The sequence below is a fragment of the Mastigoproctus giganteus genome, chromosome 1 (assembly GCF_048544385.1).
Source record: "Mastigoproctus giganteus isolate SK-2022 chromosome 1, ASM4854438v1, whole genome shotgun sequence".
NCBI classification, from domain to species: domain Eukaryota; kingdom Metazoa; phylum Arthropoda; class Arachnida; order Uropygi; family Thelyphonidae; genus Mastigoproctus; species Mastigoproctus giganteus.
Genome location: NC_143575.1, coordinates 241,310,196 through 241,322,753, shown reverse-complemented (window position 1 = coordinate 241,322,753; position 12,558 = coordinate 241,310,196). Strand labels below are relative to the sequence as shown.

At 38.5% G+C, this 12,558-nt stretch overlaps 1 protein-coding gene across 1 annotated transcript in view; it reads right to left on the bottom strand.

Annotated features, from left to right (window-relative positions):
* The window catches only part of Nt5c (5' nucleotidase C), a 167,190-nt gene that overhangs the window by 135,816 nt on the left and 18,816 nt on the right, over positions 1-12,558 (bottom strand). The window contains exon 5 of the mRNA XM_090369349.1: positions 5,583-5,673. Within this exon, the coding sequence (XP_090225475.1) occupies positions 5,583-5,673 (91 nt within the window). The remainder of the gene's footprint in view (positions 1-5,582; positions 5,674-12,558) is intronic.

Genomic DNA, 12,558 nt, shown 5'->3' with positions numbered 1-12,558 from the left:
GGCAGATAAAGCTCTTAGTATGTTGATCTTTTTAAGACAGGCAGTACGTATTGATTTAACAAGCTCAAAGAAATTGAGCTTACTGTCCAGGATTAGTCCCAAAAATTTCATATTGCTGGCAATCGGAATGGTGGAATTTGAAATCTGAAGTTCAGGATCTGCATGCAATTTGCGTTGACAGCAAAAGTGGATTGCAACTGTTTTCTGTTGGGAAAGACGATATCCACTGAGCTCAGCCCACTTTTGAACATTATTGAGGGACATCTGCAATTGCCTTTCGATAGATCTCATGTTCTGAGAATGGCAAGAAATAGCAAGATCATCAGCGTACAGGTAAGCCTCTACAGTATTTGGGAGTACTTTTGTAATGGAATCAATTCTAAGGGCAAACAATGTTGCACTCAAAACTGATCCTTGCGGTACTCCTTCTTCCTGCGAGAATGTAGCAGAAAGGGAATTTTGATATCTCACCTGGAAAGATCGGCTCTTGAGGAAGTTCCTAATAAATATGGGTAGGTTGCCTCGTAGACCAAGATTATATAGGTCACTGAGAATGCCATACCGCCAGGTAGTATCAAATGCCTTCTCTATATCAATGGAGACCATGACAAGGTGTTCGTTTTTCACAAAGGCATTGCGAATTTCAGATTCCGCCTTGATCATCAGATCTAGGGATGACCTGTTTTTGCGAAAGACATGTTGACAATTACTCAGTAGATGTTGAGTTTCAATGATCCAAGTGAGTCGACTATGGATCATTTTTTCCAGAATTTTACCAAGGCAACTTGACAGAGATATTGGTCTGTAACTATTAGAATTGGAGGGATCTTTTCCAGGTTTCAAAAACGCCAAAACTGTAGCATGGTGCCAAGAGGTTGGATAAATATTTTCCAGGAAGATCCGGTTAAAAAAGATTAGAAGCAGTTGTAAGTTTTTGTCATCGAGATGCTGCAGCATGCCATAATATATGCCATCTGGCCCAGGGGCACTATTTCGTGTTGTTCTGATGGCCTGTAAAAGTTCACAATATTGCAGAGGCTGATTATAGGGAAGTGATAGTGAGGTTCGAAAGTTGATAGGTCTCTGTTCGGTGGCGGTCTTAATTTTTTGGAATTTTGGAGTGTAATTTGATGCAGCCGATATTTGAGCAAAGGTTTTGCCCAAGGCATTGGCTATATCTAGAGGAGCAGAGAGTTCTTGCCCATTGCAGGAGAGAATTGGAGAAGGAACAGTTGGAAACTTACCAGACAGCTGCCTAATTTTTTTCCATATTAGTCTGGAGTCCGTGTTTCTATTGATAGTTGATGCGAACCTAGTCCAAGAATCTTTCTTGGCCTGCTTTTGAATGTAACGCGCCTTTGCCCTTAGTTTCTTGTAGCTAATTAGATTAGCTGTGGTTGGAGATCGACGGAATAAATTAAATGCTTTATTTTTTTCCTCCTTTGCTTTTGTGCACTCTTCGTTCCACCAGTAGTTGAAATGCCGTCGGGACGGGGGATTTGATAATGGAGTTGAGTACTTAGCTGCAACTAAAAGACGGGATGTAATATAATCAGTAACTTCATCTATGGGCTGTAATTGAATAGTTTTTTTGTCAAGAGTGATTGCTAATTGAAATTTGGCCCAATTGGCTTTAGAGAATTTCCATTTCCTGCAGGGTTCATCTAATGGTGGTTGTGTAGTCAACAGATTACAAACAATTGGAAAATGGTCACTGCCCATGGGATCATCCAGAGTGGACCATTGCATAGCTGAAAATAGTATCGGGGAGCAAATCGATAGGTCAATGGCAGAGGTCTGTCCATTAGGTAACTGTATATGGGTGTGCGAGCCACTGTTAAGAAGAGTGAGGTTTTCTTTTTCCAGTAAAGTTTCAATCAATCTACCGCATCTCTCTAATTTAGATGAACCCCATAAAGGGTGGTGGCCATTGAAATCCCCTAGCAGGCAGATAGGGGAGGGTAGCTGCAATAAAAGTTCTTTAAGATCATTATAAGAGTAAGCATGATTTGGTGGGAGATAAACTGAGACTAGAGTTAATGCAGTCTGAGTAATCAGACGCACAGCGACAGCTTCGATTTGGGTTTGGAGAGTAATTTGCTTAGCTGGAATCCTTGTACTAATTAAAATAGTTACACCACCTCGAGCAGAATCTGATGTATTCCGATCTCGTCTATAGACCGAGTAGTTTTTGATGGAAATGGAAATTTGAGGAGTTAAATAGGTTTCTTGCAGGCAGAAACCAACTGGAGAGTAGCGATTAATTAAATAACGGATGTCATCAATGTTTCCACGAAAGCCTCTGCAATTCCATTGCAAGATTTAGACATTATTTGAATTTAGAGGAAGAAGCTGTACCTGACGTGGCTGTCTTATGGCGTTCTGGCTTTGGTTTGTCTCTTTTCGGAAAGGAAGGGCGACCAGTGTCCATCTCTTCTTCAGCAAATATTTCCAGAATTGGATCTTCCTGTTTGGATGGATACTCTGCCTCCATCGATTTGTCCTGGATAATCTTTTTTGAAGTTGAACTATCATTATTTGTAGTGGCATTCACTGGCGGAGATTGAGATTTTGCTGGTATTGCGAGAGGCGTATTATTTGCTTGGTTTGTGTGCTTAACGGCACTGGACTGTTGCTGAGAGAGGACAGCCCGAGCCCAGTCAGAGATGGAAGTGTTTGAAGGAACGGTAACATCGGTTTGTGTGGCAATGGTTTGGTATTTTTTTGTAATATTGGCATAGGTACGGTTAGGTATACTCGGTGCTATTAATTTTCTAGCCTCCTGATAACTAACTCTGTTTTCAACTTTATATTTCACAATTTTTTTCTGTTTTCCACCTCTCACATGTCTTAAGAGTAGGCCGGATGGTTGCCTTTGCAGTTGGGACAGATCATTTCTTTCACCGAACAATCACTTTGAATGTGATCGGACGAACCACAGGTGGGACAAACTGGGTTGCTTCTGCATGTTGTTTGAGAGTGGCCATACTTCTGGAATTTATAACATCTCAACGGATTGGGTATGAAAGGACGAGTGTGGTAAAGTAGATATCCAGCTTTTACTGATGAGGGTAGGCTTGGACTGTTGAATGTAAGAATGATATTTCTGGTAGGTGTGAGAATATTGTCTTTTTTTATCATAATTCTTTTTACAGCAATTACATTTTGTTCCTGAAGCTCTTCTTTAATTTCTTCCTCCGTCACATTCATCAGGTCTCAACTAGATATTACACCCTTTGATGTATTTAGGGTTGCATGTGGAGTTACTTTCACTGGAATACCAGCGAAAGTTGTCTTTTTCAGTAATTTTTCAGAGTGTCTGCCATTTATAGTTTCAATAAGTAAGTCCCCTGATTGCAGTCTCTTAACCGTCTTGGAAGACCCTGCAATACTTTCCAGGTGTTTTTGGATTAAAAAAGGGGATAGCTTACTGAGAGGCTGGTCAGATAGTGAGTGCATAATTAAGAATGCAGGTATGTCTGTCGCCGAGGGATTGGTTTTCAACCTCTTTGCTTGCGACGAATCATGGTCATTTTCTGTTTTTGGCCGACAGCTCGACGGCTCTAAAGCTGGAAACATACTTTGTTGGCTCCTCTTAGCCCCTGGCAGATGAACTTTTCTGCCAAGGTTACTGGCCCCGCCACAGGGAGGCAGGAGCAGTGCCTGGTGTGACCAAGCGAAAAGTAGTAAGTGGTTAGTAGTAAACTAGAAGAAATAAAGAAACGTGCCTTTCCTTTCTTGCTCTGTACAAGTGTTTTTGTAACAAGAGCTGTTTTTAAATGAATAGATTTATTAACGTGAAGAACGCAAAATAACTATAAATCACTTTTGAGAAATCGCAGTAATAGCACAGAGAAATCGCTCAGTCACAATCGCTTGGCACCCGGGGCCTTTATTTTAAGTATAATGAGACATATACAAAAAGTATATAATATAAACATATGCGCCTCCGTAGCCAGGTGGACAGGAGCAGTAGTGCACAGCACACCCTTCTTGATTAGACTGGGGTTCGAGCCCGTACCCACCAAATACGGAGGATGCGGCAGGTCAGGGAATGACCACTGCATATTCCCAGCCCGGATAAAGGGTGAGGGTTGGGGTCAGGAAGGGCATCCGGCCGTAAAAATTGCATGCCAAAACAATATAAAAAAAAAAAAAAAAAACGCTGACCCCATATAATAATGGGAAAAGGCGAGGACAAAAAAATATATATATATAATATAAACATATGGGAGGCAGTAGATAAGTTTTGCAGGATCATCTTAATGTAATAATACAATGTTTTTTTTAACAGATAAAAGTTTATTCTCTTTTAAATAACATTATTATTTCAAATTGCATAATAAATACATGTGAACTAATATCACTTTTACAAAAATGAAATATAAAGTATGTGCTAATAATTTTTGCAATGAGTGTAGCACTTTTAATCAAGAGTATTTCATTTGTTATTACTGAAAAAAAAAAAGGGGGAGAAAATATTAATTTGTCAACTTGTGTCCAATATAAGAGTGAGATTCCAAAAATGAGATAAGAGAATGCTGTAACACAGCATTTATTACCACACAGATATAACTGTTTGCACACATGCTGACACTGTAGTATTACATCTAGGCACTTTTTCTGTAGCATGCCACCAACGGTGTCAAGTCTGGACTGTATGTGAGATGCTGCAACATCTCCCACCCACACATTACTGGAAACCACTGTTGGGTACACTAGGCTGTGTGTGAATCATATTGCTGTGGAGCAATCTTGTTTTGTTAATAAAAAATAATATACAGCATGTCTTCCGGAAGAAATTTCACCAACAGAATGCCTTGTGCATCCCAAGAAGAAGACTGTTACCGTAATTTTTTTGTTTTTCACTGATGAGACTGCTTTGAATTTATTTGCTAGTGCAGAGACAGTGTGAATCCATGTCATGGAGTTCACTTTTAATTCTAACCTGACGTGATGGGCACAGAACTCATCACTAGTGATAATTTTGTTAAAGGATATGCACTACTACAATTTATCAAACTTTCAAGCATTGGTCCTCTTTCATAAGGAAGTCAAAGTAATAAATGTATCTATAAATGTCAAAGTAATAAATGTATCTATAAATGTCAAAGTAATAAATGTATCTATAAATGTCAAAGTAATAAATAAATGTATGTGGTCTACCTGAGCACGATTTGATCATTCGGATTGGACTGATCAAACTTAAGACACAGAAATGTTCATAACATGTTCCCATATGGGCAATAAGCTCCTGATGAATTTGAACTGATGAGTTGCTGTAGGCATATAAAAAATTAATTGCTTGCACTCCTCCTCTATATTTGTCCAATTCTCACAGCCATTTTGGTTTGTGTGATATGTATGCATGCTATGTAGACCTAGCAAGCTATTCTCACTGTTCAAAGAAGTATTTGTATCCCTTCAACAATTTCTTATTTTTATGCATCCCAAATATGATACGGAATTGAATCTAATAATACAAGATTATTTCTGCTACTAAAAAACAAACAAGTCTAATCATAATGACAACTTACTACATTTATAAAATTAAAATTAAATTTACTACTACATTCACATACCTCCCCTGATGAGCCACGGATGAGTGCCTGAGGAATATAGGACCCTTCATAAATATTAATTACTTCTTTTGCACTTAGTGGTGTGAGACCCCTGGAAATCCAATTAAATACACAATTAATATTAAGAAGTAATTCATAATTTGATTATTATGAAAAATATTTTTATTCTCTTGAGGGATTACTGAAAGTGACCAGAGGTCACCTTCAGTAATCCCTCAAGAGAATAAAGAAAAAGAAGAAACAAATCAATTTTAATTACACCCTTTCTCACAATATTTTGAATCAAGTCACTAATGACAACTTTTTTTTCACCAGTAATCCAAGACAGCCAAAGCCTTCTATACCGAATGAAATATGTGTAATGATACATAAGTATAGTGAATGATTATTTTCACAAGTGAAAATATAATGTGCTATTATAACAGGGATTCATTTCATTAAGTTCAGAATCATACACTGTACTTATGTACAGTGTGTGATGCTGAACTTAATGAAATGAGTTCATTTACATTACATTATACTGAAAAACTTCAGAGAATTAATTTTTTTCTGTTCAATTTTAATTACACCCTTTCTCACAATATTTTGAATCAAGTCACTAATGACAACAACTTTTTCTTCACCTGTAATCCAAGAGAGCCGAAGTCTTCTATACTGAATGAAATATGTGTAATGATACATAAGTATAGTAGTAGTAATGGTGGTATGTGATGCAAGAAAGCAAGTGTATGAGCTTATGCAGCATCAGCCAAAAAAAAAAAAATCACACTATTCCCTACAAATGCCTGTCAAGTTCCTCCTTAAATTTATTTAACCTATCAACTTTCCACAATGACAGATGGAAGTTTGTTCCAGCAATTAACCACCTGCTGGCTAAAGGCAAATTTCCGCACATCTATTCTACATCTGTCTCTTCTTAATTTGAATTTATATCCCCTAAGGTTCGTAATCTGAACAAGTGGAAGGATGCCATCAGAATTCAGCGTGCTCAACCCATTCAAGGCCTTAAACACCTCAATCAGATCACCGCACAGGTGCCTAATCTCCAGCCACTGCAATTTGCAGAACTTAAGCCTCTCTTGGTAAGAGGATCCCTTCATTCCCCTCACCAATCTTATTGCCCTTCTCTTAAAATGCTCAAGCAAATCTACATCCTTCCCAAAATGAGGCCTCCAGACCTGTACGCAGTACTCAAGACGTGGCCTGACCATTGCCTTATACAGAGGGACAATCACCTCCTTTTCCTTGCTAGCAAAATTCCTATATATCATTGACAAAACCCCATGACCTGCCCTGGCAGCCTCTGTATTGCTCAGAAAACTTCATATCTGACTGCACAATTACTCCCGGTTCTTTTTTATTTTCTACCTCCTTAAGTGTAGTACCACACAGTTAGTACGTTTCTATGGGGTTACTTCTACCTAAATGCAGTACTTTGCATCTGTCAAGGTTAAACTTCAGTTGCCACTTCTTAGCCCATCTGCCCAAATTTTCTAGATCCTGTTGCAGTAGAACACTGCAATTACTGTCATTAACAACTCTGCCAACCTTTGTATCATCTGCAAACTTCCACTCAACCATCCTTTTATACATTGTACCAACTTACCCTTAATACCATTTTGCTCCAATTTGTACAATAGCCTTCCATGCGCAACAGTGTCCAAAGCTTTCCTGAAATCCAAATATATGATATCAAAATTATTTTTTTCATCCAGTTCCTTTGTAACCACATCATAATATCCTATAAAATTTGTCAGACAAGACTTTCCCTGAACAAACCCATGCTGTGTCTGAATTATTGCTGCAGTCTTGTCTAGATGATCCTGCAATGCATCTTTAACCAGTGACTCCATTATTTTACCTGGAACAGAAGTTAAACTAACTGGTCTGTAATTACTCGTGTCACCCTTTGATCCCGCTTTGTGAATTGGGGATACATTTGCACATCTCCAGTCCGTGGAGATGTGCAAATGTATCCCCATTTGCACATCTCCGTGGACCTCCCCTGAGTCCAAGGATGCTCTCATAATTATGGCTAAGGGTTTGCTTAGTTGCTTTGCTGCCTCTTTTAATATAACTGGATAGATCTCATCCACCCCAGCTGCCTTTCTTATGTTTAACTTCAACAATTTCTCCTCCACTTTCCTCTCAGTTATTACAAAATCATTAATCACCCTGCTACAATTTGATAACCTTCTGCCATTTTCAAACCTTAATAACTCCTTATGTGTGAATGTAGATGCAAAATACTCATTCAGTTTGTTTGCTATCTGAGCAGGATCATCAACAGTCGAACCATTGATATCAAGTGGACCAATCAGATTCATTCCCTTCCTTTTAGCGTTTATATAAGTAAATAAATCCTTGCTGTTTTTCTTAGCATCCTTTGCCAAAGATTTCTCTTTTTTTTTTTTTTTTTTTAATGTGAACCCCAAACATGAGAGGTATTAGAACCTATAGTACTTAGTACCATGCTTGGGTTGGAGGGTGAGAAGATGAATGAAGATATTTGTTGACATTGGACTTGAACTTCTGTAGACTGCAATTTTCAGGAAATACATATGAAGGAAGTTTGTTCCAGAAAACGGCAGTTGAATGAATATATGAGGAAGATGAAAAGTTGGTTCTGTGGGTTTGAAGTTGGACAGTAAATGGATGTTGGCTGGTGGCGGTCCGTGTTCGGACTGTTTTGAAAGAGAGAGCGGGAATTATAGAAGCCAATTCAGAAGAACAGTGCCCATGGAAGTATCTGTAGAAGAGGTATGCAGCAGAAGCAGTACGTCTATGAGAAAGCGAGTGGAGAGACTCTGTTAGAGATGAATCGTTAATTAACCTAACTGCCATCTTCTGAATGGAATCAAGAAGCCTGAGAGAGGTTTTGGGAGCACCACCCCAGATGTGGGAACAATATTCCATGGCAGGGTGGGTTTGCGATTTATACAGAATGAGCAGCTGTTTGGAAGAAAAGTAACGCCGAGAGCGAAAGAGAAAACCAAGATTTTTAGATGCAGAGGAAGCAATATTTGTAATGTGCTTGTGCCAAGAGAGATTAGAAGTCAGGGTAATCCCCAAAAGAGATATATCATTTTGCCTAGAAATCGGAGTGTCACTAAAGATAAGCATAGGAGCAGAAGAATCCTTTTTGCGAGATATAAGACAAGACTGAGTTTTAGAAGAGTTGAAATCAACTAAGTTGTCTTTGCCTCACTGGAGAATTACCTGAAGATCGGCATTTAAGGAATTGGTGTAGTTGGAAATGGATAATGTATGCTGTACTATTTTATTTTATTTTATTATGAAAGATTCCGTTTCCAACTATTTTAAATGCTATTCATATATATGTATAATTATATCACATGACAGTAGTAGGCAAATTACTAACGCTGTGCCTGTGCTGCCATCCATAGTTCATTATTCGTCTATATAATTTGGTTAAGATTACTTTGTCAGTAGTGTGGCTTTGCACTGGAGTGCTCGTAGCTGTTCTATTTTTTTATTTTCGCTGCATCAGGACCACCACTGTTCAAATCTTCTGCATTGGTGGTTTGATCTGAGGTTGTTGTTGTTGTTGTTATTTGGTTTTTAGGAGCATTAGCAACTAAGGCCATATTGCTCCATGATATGCGGTGGTCATTCCCTGACCTTTCCGCATCTTCCGTATTTGGTGGTGATGAGCTCGAACCCCGGTCTAATCAAGAAGCGTGTGCTACGCACTGCTGCTCCTTCCCACCTGGCTACGGAGGCGCCTTGATCTGAGGATCGGATGGCGGGCTGATCTTTTGATCGATTCTCCTTTGTGGTGATTTGTCCAGAAATCGAAATGCAGCAATTCCCTGACCATTATTGGCCTTGTGGTCCTCTGTCAAGATGGAGCATAATGGTCAGTCTATTTTTGGTTAATTTTTTTTTATTTTATTGTAGTGGTTAACACCTCAGTTGGTGATATTTCACATAAATTTGGTCCTGGTACCCATCAGAAGGGGTACCGCTAAATTTCTATTTAATTGGCTTTCAAAATTCAATGAATTATTATTCTTTCATTTAGATTTTCTAAATTATTTTTGAGAGTTTCTACTGCAATATTTTTACTCTTGTTACTCTTCTCTGTTAGCCCTCCCCCCCAGTTTGATTTAGGTTTAATTATGATTATTTTTGCTCTTCTCTTACCATACTGCTGGCATTATTTTATTTTAACTCTTATTCTTATTTATATATATATATATATATATATATATATATATAGAGAGAGAGAGAGAGAGAGAGGGAGAGAGGGAGAGATATAGAGAGAGAGAGAATAATAGATAAAAAAATGGAAAACAGGTTAATACTGAAAGAAAAGATGTGTGCCCTAAGCTATAAACAAAAGAGAAGCCTTAAAAATAATAATAAAATATCAAATATTACTAAAATTATCATATCAGGATACACTGAATGGTATGTTAACAATTAAAGCCCTCTTCAATAGTATCATTCACAATACATGCAAACAATCAGCAAGTGCTATCTGTTGCAGTTTAAATGCAGCAAGAGCTATCTGTTAAGTTTAAATTTATTTTACATATTATCATTCATCATTTATATGCCTTTTCTCTATTTCTTGAACTGTTGATTAACATTTGTTTCAATTATATATATATATATATATTTTTTTTTTTTTTTTTTTTTTTTCATGATAACACTGTTTCTAATAATATTTTTTAAAATTGGATTAAAAATCAAATTAAATTGGATTTTGAAGTTTCCCATTTTCAACTATTTCTTTCCATTTATCTCAACAAACCTGATTAGTGATATGGGATTTACTGAAAGAGGTAACTACCATTAGGGGTAAAGGGAAGGGTTATTGCTTCCGTAAAGGCGACTACGATGGACTGAGACAGTATTTAAATTCTATACAGTGGGACCAACTGATGATGTTACCAACAGCAAATTCAAAATGGGAAGCATTCAAAGAACTTATCTTGGAAGCTACTAGGCTTTACATACCAACTAAGAAATATTGTTCAAGGTTTAGGCCAAAATGGATGTCAGATGAACTAATGAGGCATATGGCAGAGAAGAAAAATGCATGGGATACTTACAAATTAACACATGACACAGAAGCCTATGATAGATACAAGTTGATATGCAACCAAGTTACAAAGGAGGTTAGGCAGGCGAAGGCAGATTACGAGAAATCGTTGGCAAGGGATGCAAAGAAAAACAGCAAAGAGTTCTTTACTTATGTAAACTCTAGAAGGAAGGGGATGAATCAGATTGGTCCACTTGATATTGATGGGTCAACTGTTGATGATCCTGCTCAGGTAGCTAACAAACTAAATGAATATTTTGCATCGACATTCACACATGAGGAGTTATTCAGCAAGGGGAATGCCAGAGGTGTATTCAACTCTAGCAGTAAGCTACAGAATCTTGAAATAACTTGGAGTAAAGTGGAGGAGAAACTGTTGAAGATAAACACAAGAAAGGCACCCGGGGTGGATGGGATCTATCCAGTTATATTAAAGGAGGCAGCAAAGGAAGTAAGCAAACCCTTAGCCATAATTATGAGAGCTTCCTTGGACTCAGGGGAGGTACCCATAGACTGGAAATGTGCAAATGTGACCCCAATTCACAAAGGAGGATCAAAGGCTGACACAAGTAATTATAGACCTGTGAGCTTAACTTCTGTTCCAGGAAAATTAATGGAGGCACTGGTTAAAGAAGCACTGCAGGATCATTTAGACAAGACTTCAGTTATAGCTCAGACACAGCATGGTTTTGTTAAGGGGAAGTCTTGCCTGACCAACTTGATTGGATACTATGATGCAGTCACAAAAGAACTGGATGCAGGGAATAACTTTGATATTATATACTTGGATCTTAGAAAGGCTTTTGATACTGTTGCACATGGAAGACTGCTACACAAATTGGAGCAGTGTGACATTGGAGGCAAATTGCTGCTATGGATAAAGGGGTGGTTGAGGGGGAGAAGACAGAGAGTGGTAATCAATGGACACTGCTCATCGTGGACTAATGTTATTAGTGGAGTCCCTCAGGGCTCAGTGTTGGGTCCATTATTGTTTTCTGTATTTATAAATGATATTGATGGTATATTAAGCTTAATGTCCAAGTTTGCAGATGATACAAAGGTTGGCAGGGTTGTCAAGGACACTACTGACACTATGCTGCTGCAACAGGATCTGGAAAGGTTGAGCAGATGGGCTGAGAGGTGGCAAATGAAGTTTAACATTGACAAATGTAAAGTACTACACATGGGAAAAAGCAACCCCAGAGCAACGTATCAACTCTGTGGTACTACACTGACAGTGGTAGAGAATGAAAGGGACTTGGGGGTGATTGTGCAGGCAGATATGAAGTTCTCTGAGCAGTGCAGACGGGCTGCAAGAGTAGCTCATGGAGTATTGTCAATGATATACAGGAATTTTTCCAGCAGGGATAAGGAGGTGATTATTTCATTGTATAAGGCAATGGTCAGGCCACACCTAGAGTACTGTATACAGGTCTGGAGGCCTCATTTCAAGAAGGATGTAGAGCTGCTGGAACGAGTACAGAGAAGGGCAACAAGATTAGTGAATGGAACAAAGGGGTGCTCTTACGAAGAAAGGCTTAAGTTTTGCAAATTACAGTGTCTGGAGACTAGGCACCAGCGAGGTGATCTGATAGAGGTGTATAAAGCCTTGAATGGTTTAAGCATGCTCAATGCTGATGGGATTCTTCCTCTAGCTCAGAAAAATCACCTGAGAGGGCATAAATTCAAATTGAGGAAAGACAGATGTAGGATAGACGTGCGGAAATTTGCCTTTAGCCAGCGGGTGGTTGGTTGGTGGAACAGACTGCCATCCCTTGTGGTGGAGGTTGATAGCCTAAATAAGTTTAAGGCTCAGCTGGGCAGGTATTTTGAACGAACAGAGGGGTGAAGTGGAAGTGGGTTTTTTTTTTTTTTTTGGCTGATGCTGCATAAGCTTGCTTTCTT